This window comes from Pezoporus flaviventris, unplaced genomic scaffold, assembly GCF_033815535.1.
Source record: "Pezoporus flaviventris isolate CSIRO_AGI_PZ_B2104156 unplaced genomic scaffold, CSIRO_AGI_Pfla_v1 ptg000049l, whole genome shotgun sequence".
Lineage (NCBI taxonomy): Eukaryota > Metazoa > Chordata > Aves > Psittaciformes > Psittacidae > Pezoporus > Pezoporus flaviventris.
Genome location: NW_026892597.1, coordinates 812,198 through 828,238, shown reverse-complemented (window position 1 = coordinate 828,238; position 16,041 = coordinate 812,198). Strand labels below are relative to the sequence as shown.

The 16,041-nt window shown below is 47.4% G+C and overlaps 1 protein-coding gene across 4 annotated transcripts in view; it reads right to left on the bottom strand.

The window, feature by feature from the left end:
• Nucleotides 1-11,286: 11,286 nt before the first annotated feature.
• TAF3 (TATA-box binding protein associated factor 3) overlaps nucleotides 11,287-16,041 on the bottom strand; it is a 117,817-nt gene continuing 113,062 nt past the window's right edge. For all 4 annotated transcript variants that reach the window (XM_061468582.1, XM_061468586.1, XM_061468584.1 and 1 more), the window contains 3 exons: nucleotides 15,423-15,678; nucleotides 12,203-12,309; nucleotides 11,287-11,459 (listed from right to left, as the gene is read on the bottom strand). In XM_061468582.1, coding sequence (XP_061324566.1) covers nucleotides 11,345-11,459; nucleotides 12,203-12,309; nucleotides 15,423-15,678 — 478 coding nt within the window. In that variant the 3' untranslated portion in view covers nucleotides 11,287-11,344. The remainder of the gene's footprint in view (nucleotides 11,460-12,202; nucleotides 12,310-15,422; nucleotides 15,679-16,041) is intronic.

The following is a 16,041-nucleotide window of genomic DNA, read 5'->3' as shown; positions in this document are numbered from 1 at the left end:
TGGCAGTGTTCAAGGCCAGGTTGGACAGAGCCTTGGGTGCCATGGTTTAGTGTGAGGTGTCCCTGCCCATGGCAGGGGGGTTGGAACTGGATGATCTTTAGGTCCTTTCCAACCCTAACCGTTCTGTGATTCTATGCTGGTGGTCTGATAAGGCTTTTCCAAGAGCCCTGCAGAGTGGTACCCGCCAGAAAAGCAAGAGATGGAAAGGATGTCGGCAATAAGATGTTTGAGGCAGTAGAAAAACAGAGGGGCTGTAAAAATTCAGAGGGAGAGGATGGTGGTGGACAGCCCCAGTTTAAAACCAGCCTTCTTCTCCAGGGCTCTTCATCAGCTCATCCAGCATGGGATGGCCCAAGAGTCTTTGGAAACGGAGGGTGAGCAGGGCTGTGTCTCAAAATCACATCCAGCAGATCCCGAGCATCCTTCTCCCCCAACCCAGGAGGACACTGAGTCAAGGCAGCATCTTCCTCCCTCCCAGGTTCACCTCATCAGGGTGCTTATTAGAAGCTGCTAATTGCAAGGTGGGTCGCTGTCAGCCCTCTTACAAAAGAGGGGTTTGTCACTGACCGATGTGGTGGCCCTGAGTCATGGGAGGAGATGTGGGGACACCCGGTCTGCCCGCAGTGGTCCTGGTGATGTCCCAGCAGTGCCCCTGTCAGTGTGCCAGCCTGGAAGGCCAAGGCTCATGTTAAAGCAGTGACAGATTACCAGCAGGGGGGGACATGCTGAGCGTCCAAAGCCTGCAGCTGCAGAAGCTGGCAGGGCTTGGAAGTCAGGCCATGAAGCAGCCCAGCTGTGGAAGGGGTTATAATTACACCGTGGTCAGCACCACCTCCCCTGGGAAGGCACCGATCTGCTCCCATTTCTTTGTTTTATTCTTCCCATGTTTCTGTGTTGTGCCTTTTAGAAGAGGAGACTGCAGGAGCTGCACCGAGATGATGCTGAAAGCACCATGACCCTTGGGTTGGTGCCCTCCCGGGGCATCCCACCAAGCAGCGGGATGAAGAGGGCTCCGAGCTTGGCTAAAAACCTCTGGGATGCTGGGAGCCTCAGCTCCCTTTCAGCCGGAGGTGAAGCCAGAAAGCAGCTGCGGCATCTCCAAGCTGGGTCTGGTTTTGCACAAGAGTGTGATGCCCGGCACAACATCATGGTTCGTGTCCCTAGGAACTGGGAGTGAGGAGCTCAGAGTTCAGGCTTCCACTTGAGAATGAAACGGATCCTTGTGCAGTTTGGGCTTTGGTTTCTCTGTCCCACCTGCTCACACGTGCATTTGTGTGCAGTGTTATAAAGGCTGTTTGTTTGGACGTTTTAATACTATAAGGAGATGCAAAAGGCTGGAGAAGAAAGCTCTGAACTGGGTTTGTGCAGTGCTCTGAAGGATTTGTGTTAATACCCGGACCAGCCCTGGGACATACCAAGAGCTCCGGATTTCTGCTCCTGCCTCATGCACATCTCTCCCACCCAGCACCATGCCAAGACCCCAGCAAAGCTTGGAGGGTTTTTGCCTCCTTTGGGTTTTCTGGCCATCAATAGCACCGTCCATTCCCATCCTCTGACCAGCTCCATGTCTGCAAGGGCAGCTGCAGGATTTGGCTGTAGATGAACCTCATCCTCCATTTACGCTCTAAGCCCAGATTACTTTCCAGCGATGGCTTCTCACCAAGCAAACACTGAAAGAGGAGGGAGCCTTCGTGTACCCAAGGCTGAACCACACGCACTCAAACACTCAGACTGTGAACATTTATGTCTGGAGTGAGTAGCTCTGCCCCGTAACTGGTTGGGAAGAACCTAAACATCCATTTCACAACCATGTGTGATGCAGGATTCATGTTGTGCGCCGGTGCCAGAGCCGGCCAAGAGCGATGGAGAGATGTAAATGGAAAACTCCATTTAAATGGGTCTTCCTGAGGAAACTTTGAAGAGGCATCCAAGAAATGAATGTGTTTTCTTCTAACGAGGAGCGTTGGTTATATCTCGTGGTGATCTAGAACAAGCCACATGCCAGTTATTGTTGGTACAAGCACAACAACCCTGACTGTGGGAAAAAAAAGAGTATTTCCAGGCATGTAGGACACAAAACGTGCTAAAGGCATTTTAATGACACCTTAATTAATCTCCAGGCATAGGTTAAACAGAGAATCTCTGAGAAGGTGTGTATGTGTGTGGGGGGTAATAACGAAAGTTAGGACTCGAATCAAAAGATGCTTCAGTACCTGCAGAAGCTATTAACTATAATTATATTCATTTCAAATATCCCCACGCATAAGAAAGGGTGAACTGGAGCGAAGGTTGGGAGCAAAGAGCAGCAAATCAAGGCTTAAAGAAGTAAGTATCAAAAGAATGTTGTGATTATCATAGGAACAAAAACAAACTCGAATGCATGTGGAGTGAAGGTGAGATGTAGGGAAAGAAATCCAAAGCAGCTAGGTGTGGAGAATTACACTGGAGGCAGCTCAGAGATGTCATAGCCTAAAGAAGGAGCAAGCGTGGCTTTAGAAGCCCATTATCCTGACCCAGGACCACAGACATGGAAATGCCTTTCTCAGATGTCTTTGTTGGCTGATAGAGTTTATCACAGTGAGCAGACTCTCGTTTCCAGACCGTGGTCCTGTTCCCACGTACACCTGCGACCACGCAGCCGGGGGCTCTGCACAGATGATGCTTTTGGTTCAAGGAGAAATGAAGCTGGTTTTATCCAAAATCACCTTTTCCTGCCCAGTTCTCACAAGCGCTTTGCTGAGCTCGCCCTGCCCTGTGAATGGGAGCTGTGCCAAGCAGCCTCCGGGGGAGCCCATGTACAGGCATCTCCCCATGCCTTTGGTTTGGAAGGACCTTGCAGAGGGATCCAGACTTCTGTGTGTCTCCTACATGGAGATCTTGGCAGCTAAGACCCACTTGTGAGATAATGTAAGCTGGCTCATAGAAAGGTGCCTGGAAAAGTACCCGGAGAGGTACCCAAGGATGAAGGAAGCTCAAAGGTGTATTTACAACAGATGTCACTGTCAAGACAAGGATTAGCTGCTAGAAGGGACCTTTCTTGTATCGCCAGGGGACTCTTCTCCATAGGTACTCACCCTCCTGGCCTCTGATGCTCCAGCACCAGCTTTGTCTGCTTGGTGTCTATGGGAGCTGGGAGCTTGGAGGTACCTGTTCCCACCTCAGCTTGGCCCCTGACGTGCTCTGTGACCTGGCACAAATCACTTCACCACCCTGCTTTGGTTTCGCTGCTCGTAACGCCAGCAGAAAACAAACCAGTCCTTGTTCAGAGGAGGTGAGTGATGCCAGCCCGGCCCTTTCGCTTCTCCAAGCACATCTGATGGGAACTACCACAGCTTTGGAGTCCTTAAGCCATTAAACTAATATCCACGCTGAATAGTGACCTGTTTTGATTACCCTTTCCCACTGATGGTTGGGGACACCCATCCACCGTGCCCAAGCACATGCAAGTATAGGAATGGCGTGATGGGACAATGTTGCACCCTGATGGATGTGACTAGATGTCTTGGGAGGTCCCTTTATGTCTTAGATTATAAATGATTGATTCTTATATTATAATAAACAGTGATTAATTGTGTTCCCCTTCTGGAGAGCTTGTTGCTAGCAGGAAGATGCATCTCCGTAAGATGACAACAGGCACTTGTCCCGCACAGAGGATATGTGCAGGGTCAGACAAGTAAAAGTGAGGGACTCGGTGCAAGCAGCAAGATACTTCTGATGGAGATAAGGATAACTCAAAGCGGAGATAAACAGCTAAATGACCACGTCGCTGCAGAGAACTGGAGTACCTCGGGGGTGGCAATGCCAAGAGCGCACTCAGCTCTGACACGATTTTGCAATGTGTGCATCCAGGGCTGGATTCATAGCAGAGCTCTGAGTCATGCTGTTTGGGGAGCGTTAACTCCATGACCAGGGCTTGCTATCCAGAAACAAGAAGAAAAACAAGGACATGATGCAGCTCCGCAGCTGTTTGAGCACGGCTTTAGTAAACAGAGCTGGTATAACACTCACCGGAGCCTCAGGCATGGGCTAAGGCACCGGTTCCTCCTTCCACCCACTTGCACACTGGTACAAAACTGGGAGCCCTGGCAATTAATCTGATCCCTCTGCATCTCCCCATCACCAAACCAGCCTGCTGGGTGCTGCCTGTAAACACAACCGGACCGTCAGCCGATGAGGATCCAGGCTGCATCCCGATATCCACAGCCGGTTAAAAGCCCAGGGAGCGTTTTCCAGCACAGCTCTGCCAACACGGGCACCAGGGTGTGGGAAGAATGCTGGCAGGACGATGAACTCATTAAGGTGGAGCTCTGTCACCACCTCCCGAAGGAATCTGAGATGAGTCCATCGCGCTGCTGTAGCCCTTGTGCAAGCGGGTGTAGGAAGGATCAGTCACCGGAGCCCCGCGCTCCCCTGCTCTACACACTGAAGTCAACGCCACCAGGAGAAATAGGAGCCCTTTCCATGTAAGTGAACTGATCTGGCTGATATCAAGTGACTCATTAAGGGCTTACAAAACTTTAGTAGCCCATGGCGTTGCTCTCTAGTAGTGGGGACTTGTTGGCTTGATACCTGCCAAAAGCTCACCTTGGACCTAACCATCGTCAGCAACAGCAGATCTCTCCTTGGTTGTGCTTGCAAGAAGTTGCAAACTGCAACTAGTTTAACTCTGAATAATCCAAAAATGCCAAAGAGATGAGCTGGATCTGCACTGGGTTAACAACCAACTCCAAAGCCTGCAAGGCAGGCGAGGAGGGGTGAAGCTGACCTGTCTTCACACTGAACAAATACATCTACCCAAATTGAGTGTTTTCTCTGTAGTTCGTAGCATTTCACCCTCTGCTTTCCTCCTTTCCCACCCAAGCCCCTCAAAACGAATGAAGATATCCCATAATGATTAGGTGTGAGGGTGCTGAGGCGCTGGCACAGGGTGCCCAGAGAAGCTGTGGCTGCCCCATCCCTGGCAGTGTTCAAGGCCAGGTTGGACACAGGGGCTTGGAGCAAGCTGCTCCAGTGGAAGGGGTCCCTGCCCGTGGAACCGGATGAGTTTAGGGTCCCTTCCAACCCAAGCCATTCTATGATTCTGTGATCTCCAAGGGGCTCTATTGGAGGTTCAGCTGGAGACTTTGCACACAGACATTGCTCAAGACCTTTACGTCATGGTTACGTTCCCTGAACGTCACCTCCCGTGTTAGACAGCCGCGACACCTTCAGCGGGATCCTCAGCACAAACCTGCTGCGCATCCTTGCTTTGGGGAACTCTCGCCAGGCCAAGGCAATCCTGAAGCCAAAGCGGTGCAGCACGTAACGAGGGAGGGCTGAAGGGATGTGCTTCCTTCTGAGCTGTGGCACTGCACACCCAGCCTGTCAGAAAGCAGGTGGCACTGCGGTAGGGCTCAGTTATTAGATACTGAGGCAAAGGCCTGGATTTGGGGCTTGACTGAGCATCTGTCTTTACAGAGAATACAGAGAACAACAGCATCACTTCATCCTCAGCACCTCAATATGTGCCCACCCCAAGCGCTAGCTCAGATATTTCACAGCCCATGAAGCCCAGAGAAGGCAGCTATTGTATGAATTATGAGAGGTGTATTTTGATGTCCCTGAAGTCATTTCAAGCAAGAAGCTGCTTCTCAGATGAAACCCCTCCAGACATCCCTGGAAACAAAAACCAAGAGTTAGGAGTAAAATAAAGTCTCAGTATGAGCCCAGACAGGTTCCTTGCACAGAAAGGCTCAAAACCAAGTGGGTGAAAAGAGGGTTGGATTGATGCTGGAAGAGGGTCAACTGAAGCTTGCAAAGCCAAAGGATCTGCCTGGTTCAGGAGTGGAGGGGACGGCTCCCAGCTCCCAACCTCAATGCAAACACAAGCACAGAGTTGCAGAGGAAGGCTCAGTGGAGGGGCAGCTTTACCTACCCCGTGTGAAGAGTGTTATCCTGGTTATCTAACCTGTGGGAAGGTCTGGGCTGTCTTTAGGAGCTTCACATCAGCCGGGTCCAAAGCCGAAGCAGAGCTACCAGAGCAGGAAACGTTACCCTCCTCTGTGGATGGAAACTGGGACACGCACTGATCCTGTGCCCAAATGCACCACTAAAGCCACGGCAGAGCTGAGAAGCGTCCAGCTTTCCTCACAACAAGATCATGTTTGTCCTTCTGAATGTGTGCAGTCGTTACCGTGTGGACAGCAATGAGTAGATGCATGCCCCCAGGATGACAATTCTTACAGCGTCTGTTAGGGAAGAGTTGTCAATGACATCTCAATCAAATACAGGTAATTTACACACTATTCCTTATCCTTTTTCCTAATTTATTTCTGTAAAAGGAAAAAGAAACAAGTATGGCTTTTAATTTGGATGCCAAATTAAAAAGAATCCACAGCCAGTAGTGCCCAGTCCCATAGATGGGGATGGACCAGCTTGAAGGCAGAAAGCTGAAGGTCTCCTGTACACAGCTAAGCAGAGGCCCTGGGTGACACAGTGATGGGGTGTCGGGCTGGTGACACCCTATCACAGTTGTCATTAGTGCCATGGTAAGCAGACAACAGGCACAGTAAGTTGTCAAACCCATGCTGGCTTAGGCAGGAGCTGACAGGCAAGACTTGGGAATCTGAAAACCAAATTCCTGCCTGTGACAGGTGATGAAATGTGGATTTCTGTAGAAGTCTCTTTCTCCTTCACCCCCTCGTTTAGGGATAAAATAATGAGGATATAAAAGAATCTAATTACTTTCTGTTGGGTTTTATACATCTGTTTCGAGGCTCTTATGGGAATGCTCACACTGAGAAGGTATCAGGGAGTTCGTAGGAAATCGCTTTCTTCTTGTGCTTTAAAATGTATGGGGAAGATCTTAGAATCATAGAACAGTTAGGGTTGGAAAGGACCTTAAGATAACCATGGACTCACCAAGATGATGGCTTGTGTTGAAGGACCATAAAGCTCCTCCAGCTCCAACCCGTGCCACGGGCAGGGACCCCTTCCACTGGAGCAGCTTGCTCCAAGCCCCTGTGTCCAACCTGGCCTTGAACACTGCCAGGGATGGGGCAGCCACAGCTTCTCTGGGCACCCTGTGCCAGCACCTCAGCACCCTCCCAGGGAAGAGCTTATCTCTATTCTGTCTCCCCTCTGGCAGGTTAAAGCCATTCCCCCCGGTCTTACCACAAGAGGCCCTGCTAAAAGGTCTTTTCTCCCTTCACCCAGCTCAAACCAGGCACAGCACTTGAGGGAAGCACCCCAGGAGCAGCTGCCATCGCCCACGTTTATGTGTGAGCTCCTGCTCGCATCAGCCAGGTACAAGCTGTCTGCTGGCCGTGAACCTCCCGTTACAGCCTCCTGTGCCATAGAGCACCCATGGGTTAATAGAGTCCCCAGAAGAGAAGGGTTTCCTAAAGCAGCATGAGTGACAAGAGTGCGAAGAGGGGGCCTATTCGGATTATGATCCAATTCATTCCTCTGTGAAGGAACCTCCTCTGCTGTTGAGACTTCAAACTTCTGAAGCAAACTGCTGTGATCTGAAGGAGATTGGCCATAAACCTATTTGTATTGAAAACTTCACCGTTAGTGAACTTCATTCATTAACATTCGTCCTGGCAAGGTTTCCGTATCTCAGCGTTCATTTTATGCTTTAATTTGGTTAGTAGGTCTTTGTTTCATCGTCCTATTGAAAGGAGAACAAAGAAGGTTTAGGCGATACAGTGGAGCAATACACTGTATTTTATCTCTGGAAAGCCCAGACAAAGTCAGCAGGCTCTGATACCCTCTGATTCGGGGACTTTCTTCATTCCATTTCTCCTCCAGGACATCTGGAATCACAAATCAGTTGCGGAGGAGAAAGATCCTCACTGCGTATAGCTGCGGACACCTTCAGAGGAGAAACACCTTGTCAAGCACAGAAATGATGCCCTGAGCACAACACACGGGAAGATTATCTTAGGGAAAGTGCGTGCCCATTACTCCAGGGATGGATGCTCTGTGGGTGTACCTCTGTCCTCCAATAAAAATCAGTTTCTTCCACTTGTGAGTGTTGTGCTTCTGCCTCAATGTTAGCAACATGTATTTTCCTGGGTGCAGAACTCATTAACACGTTGCAATTCCACCTCATGCCATGCAAGCACCCAGCGCTGCTGCTCTCCACAGTGACCCGCAGGCACAGGCTGCCCTAAAGGAGGATAAAAAGGGTAAAGAGGAGAAATCCCCCACATGGTTCCCCAATAAATTGAGCTGCTCCCCGTTCCCGATGCCGGCTGCTGTAAACCAACACAGCTCCGACTGACTCCCAACTGACTCTAGATAATCATCTGGCCCTGGAGTAGAGGCAGGATTCAACAAGCTTTTCTCATGGAATGGCTTTCATGCTCTTTTCTGGAGTACTTACTACCAGGATTCACTGTACCACTTAAATCCACTATGCGTGGTGCATCTCTAAAGGAGGGGGATTGCATCTTGTCTTCTTTTTACGGCGCAGGCAGATGGTGAGCTGTCTTCTCACTAAAACCCACTTTCTAAACTTCTAGCTGGTTCTGCTCCAGCTATCCATGGAAATAGATGCTCACAACTCATTTTCCTCTTGGATGAAGCTACCCTGAGAGGCAGGAAAACCATTCAGAGACACCAATGCTCTCCCATGACATCCAATGAGCAAACCGAGTGGCAACCCACCCACTGGGCCCTCTTCCCATGGGTGGTGGTGACCAAACCCCAGATCATAAAAAGGATTCAGAGGAACACGAACGCCCAACCGTAAGAATCAATTGGTCAACCAAGGGAGCAGCCCTGTGGTGGAGTCCACAGAGAAGAAACACAACCCATGAAGTTATGGTAGCAAATACAAACATCCTGGGGAGCAGCGAGTTTGCTCAGCACTGGGTGGTACAAGGGGCCATAAGGAAGGTCCATGACACATGGGTAAGTATTTCTGGAAGCCAGTGACTCTTTTATACCATGGATTCCTGATGCACACCCCAGTGTAAGTGAAAGGGGAGGCAGGCTCTGTGCGGCTACGGAGCAGGGCTGGCTTCAAACCGATGACCTGGAGGTGAAGGGCCCCTTCTCCCGTTACTAATCCCATCAGCCACACGAGCCTCCTGAAAACGGTGCTTTGGGGTTTCACTGCCATTTATAAAATCATAAACCCCAGGGTAGGAAACCAACCCGGCGGCAGCGATGCTCAAGCATGCACAGAAATAGCTGAAGGGCCAATGGGCCAAGTTCAGCCCTCCCGGGGCACCTTGAATAATGGTGTGGATTCGATGAGAGAAGTCCTGATTAATGGAGGGGAGGAGGAAATGGACAAAACAACTTATCAAAAGCTAGTTCTTTTATTATTGCAACCAGAAATGACCAAAGACTGTGCATTTTGTATGTGTGCACATTACACGTGGGAACAGAACCAACCGAGAATCAGGTCTGCAACATCCAACAATTCAAACTGAAACCAAAGGCAAAAATCAAACCCAAGAACCTTCTTGACTGGTAATTAGCAGGGACAGACTGTAAATGAGGTGGCATTGAACAAAGAAGGTAACAGTGCACTTGTAATAAGCCAATTTCAGCCGTATCTGCACTGATATGCAATTTTAACAAGTTCTATCAGCAAAGCCTCATTTCCCTGCCTAAACCTGGTACTGTTAAAACCACAACTGATTCATTCCCATTAATATCAATTTGGATGCATTTAGGAAATAACTCTTAATATCTGTGCAACAGGTTGAAGGGTCATATTCTCAAACATCAGTTGTTTCTCACTGGGTGGCTTTGAAGTAGAAATATCCCCAAATGAACCAACAAAGTCTAAAAGCCCTTTGGAAACAAAAGGTGTCATTTTTGTTTTCACGGTTTTAGCCTTGTATTTTAGTTAGCTCCCAAAACTACTGCATTACAATATTTAATACTGACTTATTTTATCTCTGCAATTTCCCCCTCTCACTTTGAATGGGGAATACAACTCATATTCGCTTTACTGGTCTTTCCAAGGGGATACAGAAGGCAGAGGAACGCATCCTCTGGCCTTGATGCTATTCTGTATCTCCTCCATCTAAACACGAGCCTGATGGTTTTGGCAAACTACCACTTGTTAAAGGAAAAGAAGGAAGTAAAAAAGCTCAGTTCCAGCTACAGATTAACAAGCTGCAGCTCCCATTAGAGGTGCAGAGCCCCCTGGCTTAAGCTCTCAATTCAGAAAGCATTTAAGCACGTGTATAACGAAGTGTGGGAACAGGCTCCTTGAAGGCAACGGGATTACTCACTTCTTAAGAAGTTACCACACGTTTAAGTGTCTGAATCAAGGCCTAATTACGGTGCCGGCCAACTCCTCATGCACACACCACTGGGGCAGATCTCACCAAGCCCTTAAAGCCATAGGGACAGGGTGGATGTCACCCCGGTTTTTAACAGCTGCAAGGCTGGTTTTCTTGGGCAAACCAAGGAAAAAAAGCCCTAAAAAAAATATAATCATAATTACAAAAAAAAAGAGAGAATTACTTTATAAATATCAGGTATTTACACGTGTGAACATCTTTTAATGGGAAGTGTTTTTACACACCAATGAAATGTACAAGCAATGATAAGGTACAGTTGACAAAGACTAAAAAAAAAACCACCCCCCCCAAAAAAAAACCCCAATGTATAAAATATATTACAGGTCCACGGAAATCAATTCACACGGAAGGAAAAAAAACCCACCCTGACACAATAGAAACTTTGTTTTTTTCCTTTTTAAAAAATAGAAGATATATCACAAAAGCTTGAACGTGTTTTATTTTATGTTAGTACTAAAAATCAAGGGCAAAAAGCTTCATATATTCTCGTCACAAAAATATTTACCAGCCACTCTTTTTTATTTCGGCCTTATGACTATCTGGCTCAGCAGGAGTCGAGGCTGAACTGCACCCAGACTACAGAAAACCATTCCAGAAGGTCGTCTCGGTTTACAACTTACTGCAAATTTACATTTTCCCCTCCTCTCAGCACCTTCCTGCAAAGGTTCAAGAGGGATTAAGAACAAATGGAGAAGGAACAGGGCAGGTATCTGTATTTACAACATTCGCCTTTGCTGCTGCCGAGCCACAGGAGCGGGAGCGGGAGCATGAACCACCGAAGTCTTCATGTCACCCTGTGCAAATTGGTCTCGGTAGGTGAAAGACAGCATCAGAATGTACCAAAATCCAACCCCCACCCCGCTTGGATGGCCTGGGAAAAGCAACAGCCCCTGATGGAGAGCATCTCCTCACCCCTCATTCGCTCCAGAGTCATAACCCTGACCGCCGGTGACGCAGGGTGGGACAGGAGCTGCAGCCGAGTCAGGGCAGAAGGTGCCGCGGCAACCACGCGATATTGGTCCACTGCAGAGTCCTCAGTGTGCCCTGTGCTTCCTCTTCTTGTGTTTCTTATCCTTCTTTTTGTTGGCACACTTGGAGCAGAACCACTGCATCTCTTCTGGGGGTGCAGCCGTAATCCCAACGCAAGGCCTAGGAAGGATGGGAAAACATCTTATAACTTCAGTGGAGTAACGTTGCTTTTGTTTCTTACCCGAAGAAATGAAACTTTTCAGTGGGAGGCGTTCAAATTAATTTGAGCTGTATTAATTCAAATGAATATAGAAATTACATTATCATTATCTTCATGATCGAACAGAAACTGAAAACAACACCTGCTTTGAAACAAATATTGAAAAGACACTCAGATAAGAAGTGTTATTTTAATAGAAGACAGAAGTGCACTTCCAGGTATAATAGGCTAGATTTAAAATAATATCAAAAGCTTCTTTAACATCGGCAGCAAAACTTATGATTTTATGTAGCTGTTTAAGAAAATGCCTAAAAAAGTGATTAATTCCCTCCAACCCTTTTATGAGAGCTGACATTTATATTACTGTTCATACAATGCTTCATAATTTGAAATGTCTCTCTGTATACACGATGCTCATAATCCTGGAGTTCTCACAGAACTGCCGGAATCAGCAATATTTCCCAGCAGTTTCCAACCCAAATGCCCATTAATTAAAAAGCAACTCTCCTTCACAGCTTGCAATCTGCTGCTTCAAATTCCACAGACACAGAGATAAAAATATCTCCCAGATGATTAAACTGGACACATTAAAACCCTTTAAATATTCCTGGCGTCAAAAACCATTACATAAAAAAGAAGGGCTTTTAACAACAGAGCCCCAGTCTGCCGAGGAGCAGCAGAAGAGGAGGGATGAGCAACTTACCAGTGATACCAATCGTCGCAGTCATCACAACCTATCATTGGACTGCCATCATCTGGCTTGTTACAGCCAGGACAGATCCAGATCTGGTTACCCCACTCGTCTCGGATCTGGTGCAAAGAAAAGGGAAGTCAGCTGGTTTTCAGGGCTAAGCAGGCAGCAAAATTGATATTTAATAGTTAATGCAATTCTCGCTTCTCTAGCACAGCGATTCGGCAGCCGCCGCTGTTCTGAATTCTCTGATCAGACGTGCTTGGCGTGATGTCTCAATTGATTTTCCTATGGTGTACATGACAAAAGCATGCATTTTTCTCTACTGTCCTGTAAACCAGTAAAGCCAGTTACATTCACGTGCAGCAGCCAGGGCTTATGGACACAATTCCTTCTCTGTCTATACTACAGCAACTCTAAATTCTACCCTGCTAATGGCAAGAGTGGGTACCGGCAGCCTCCCGTGGAGGACAGCAGCTTATATACACATAAAACATACAGTGCCATGTGTATATATTGCCGTATTACTTATTAGCCAAAGTCTTCAACTCCAGCTAGCTGATAAGATCAGGATATAAAAAAAGTTGTTACTGAGTAACTTTCCGTTCCCCCATGACATTTTTGTGGCAGTTCAATTCACTAAAGGGTAAAGGAAACAAGAAAGGCAGATCATTTACAGCATGAGGCAGCTGCTCACTGGATTTAGCATATTCAGAGCTTTATGATTTAGATGTTTATATCCTGATTTTAAAGCTGATTGATTTCAATAATCATTCCTGTCTGCTTGACTGAGTCTTGGGGGGGGTCATGAAGATGATGAGAAGGGCTGGAGCACCTCTCCTACAGAGCCAGGCTGAGAGCTGGGCTTGTTCAGCCCGGAAAGGAGAAGGCTTTGGGTAGACCTCAGAGCAGCCTTCCAATACCTTTGTCAATCACTATGAGGGTGGTGAGGTACTAGAACAGGGTGCCCAGAGAAACTGTGGCTGCCCCCATCCCTGGCAGTGTTCAAGGCCAGGCTGGATGGGGCTTGGAGCAACAGGGCCTAGTGGGGTTGAAACCCTATGGCAGGTTGGAACTGGATGAGCTTTAAGGTCCCTTCCAACCCAAACCATTCCATGATTCTATAATCTAATCTCCCATCAGCAAAGTCATTTTAAGTTGCTAGAGAAGCATCTGCTGTGCTTGGTGTGAAGAGGTTTGCAGTCATTGCTGTGGGGTGATGCTGCTGGGCAGAGGGAGATGCTGGGCTGTGGTGCGGGCTGTTGGGCTGACAGCTACAGCCCTTTACTACCTACTTGAGCAACGTGGATGTACCCACACCATCCACCATCCTCCAGCACAGGCACCGGTGGTGCTGGGTGCAGGCAGCACTGCCTGATGTCTCACTGAAAGGAGATACCCTAACTTTCCCAAACTGCTGAATGAGGATGTTAAATATATTGCATCACTTCTCACTCCTCAGTGAGCCAAGGGTCGCGGAAGCAGAGACACCGTGTGATTGCTGAGTGCTATTTTAGTACAAACCACTGAGAGTTAATGATCAGAGCACACTGACTGAGATGCTATCCTACAGGAAGATCCCACATCCTTTCTTTCTTCTTTTTAAACTCCTGTCTTCCCCTGCAGACGGAAGTTGCACACCTCTGTCACACTGGCTCCAATCTTATCTCTGGACAAGCTTTCCCATGCGACCTGGGGGAAACCATTTCATCATTCTGTGTCCTGGATTCCCTTCATACAAGAGGCTAATAGTTAGTAATTATTCCCCAACCTCTCTCTCAGCTTTTGGACTTATAAATGTCTCCTATCAATCAGCAGTCTCTCTGACTGTGCACATAATTGGAGCCTAATGCAGTAAACCCCTGGTTTAACTATAATGTTGCAAAAGAACTAACCTGGAGTCTACATGTCCTCTGAATTCCCTGTAAGTGTTACCACCAGAAGTACGCAGACAAAGTTCCAGGTTTTTCTTCTTTAAACTAACATAACCTCTAAATTATTCGCTTTACTGAAGAAAATGGGATGTAGTGCAGTAGTCTGGTAATGTTCCTCTTTTAGAGTGCATTTCCAAGCTTGATGTGTAAGAGTTTCACTGTGTTTACACCTACGATGTGTATCCTACACCCTGAAGATATGCACAGCCTATGTGAGGTCTAGTGCTGTAACTAACTCAGGAGTGAAATGTAGCAGCTGTTTAAATAGAAACCAGTAACATGATATACAACAGTTTAAGTCCAGCAGGGAAGAGCACTTTTTCCATTAAAAAAAACAGGGTAGATTTACATTAGGAATCATTATAAAAACAGGGATTAAAAAAAAAGAGGATAAATATGATGATATGCTGCAATTAAAGCACCACAAACTAATAAAAGCAAGTTTTAGCTGTTTCAAACGCTGAGTTTTTAAAGTGCTACCCACTACAGATGAGCAAGGTGTCACCAACCAAGCTGGAACTTGGCCAGGACAGGGAGGATAACGACACTGCTACTGTTGTTAATGGTATCTGCTGCTCTTGAGTGGTCAGGAATGGTCAGGACTTCCATTTTACACTGCATCTAAAGCAGAAAGTTTCTGCCTGGAGGTATGTCCATGTCCTGTAGGGAATGTAGTTCCTACATCATGTCTGATGGGAGACTTCTCAAAAACAATGCAATCTTAACGCCGCCAGACAGAGGTCACAGTCAGAGCCTCTGTCAAACAGACAGGCTAATGAACTACCTACAGCCTTCCTGAGATGCACAAACATCTGCAATTTCTGTATGCTGAGGAAGGCAGGAAAGAGATTTGTAGACTCGCCACATTTCAAACGAGGGCTAAGTCAAACTCTTGATGTTGTACCAGGTTTTGTACTTTACCTGACTGACAGCAAAATCTATGGTGAGTTTGACATTTGAGGTTTCAATTCAGTACTTATGAAAGCACCTATATAAAAATATTTCCACCTTCAAAAAAAGATGCTCAAACTCAGTGAGCAGAAAAAACCACGGGGAATATAAATGGATTTATGGAAACTTAAAACACTGAACTGGGAACAAAGGAAAAATTCAGTCCAAGTAGCAGTGTTTCAATGGTTATTAATCCCTCAAACCGTGCACGGAAGCGAGGGAAGGATAAAGAGTGGCTTAATGAAGAGGAACATCATGAGGTACCACCAGTTTGAGAGGATGAGTCACCCAGGAGCTCAGCAACTCAAGAGAGGAATGGGGCAAACACGGCAGCGTGTGTAACCTACCACGTAAGTACTGACGGTCTCGGTCACCACGCTCCTAACCGGAGCTTTGGAGCCTCCTGCCGCCGAAACGGCTGGAGAGGGCGGTGGGATCAGGACTGGTGAGACAGTGGCTTGTGGAGGAGGAGGAGCTGGAGCTGGAGGAGGGGTGACATGAACGGGAGCCGGTACCGGTGATGGAACGGGTGGAGGAGTTTTGGGTCGGCTCACAGGCGTAGCAGGTTTGGCCTCTGGAGCTGGCACCACTTTGCTGATGACTCTGTAGGACCAAAAATGAGAGCTGTTAGAGCTGATGGGAAAACAACTATCACTGGCTAGATATGAGGAAAATATAGTACAGCTAATTCACATCAGCCTTGAGTCAGCAAAGAGGCTGTTTCAACCCAGCGCAAGGACTGTTGCACTGCTACACCCATCCACTGGACAGGACAATGCACAGAGCCACTGCAAAGCAAACAACAGGCCAGCCTGAACCACTCTATAGCTCCCTGTCATCCAAATATTCCTTGTGGCTTTACTAAACCTTGTTTCGTTAAGTTTTATGACATTAGCTTGGTTTGTGGGAAGTACTGGAAAGGAAAGTTAATCAGCTGTGAACAGCACTGATTTTAATTTTCAAGCT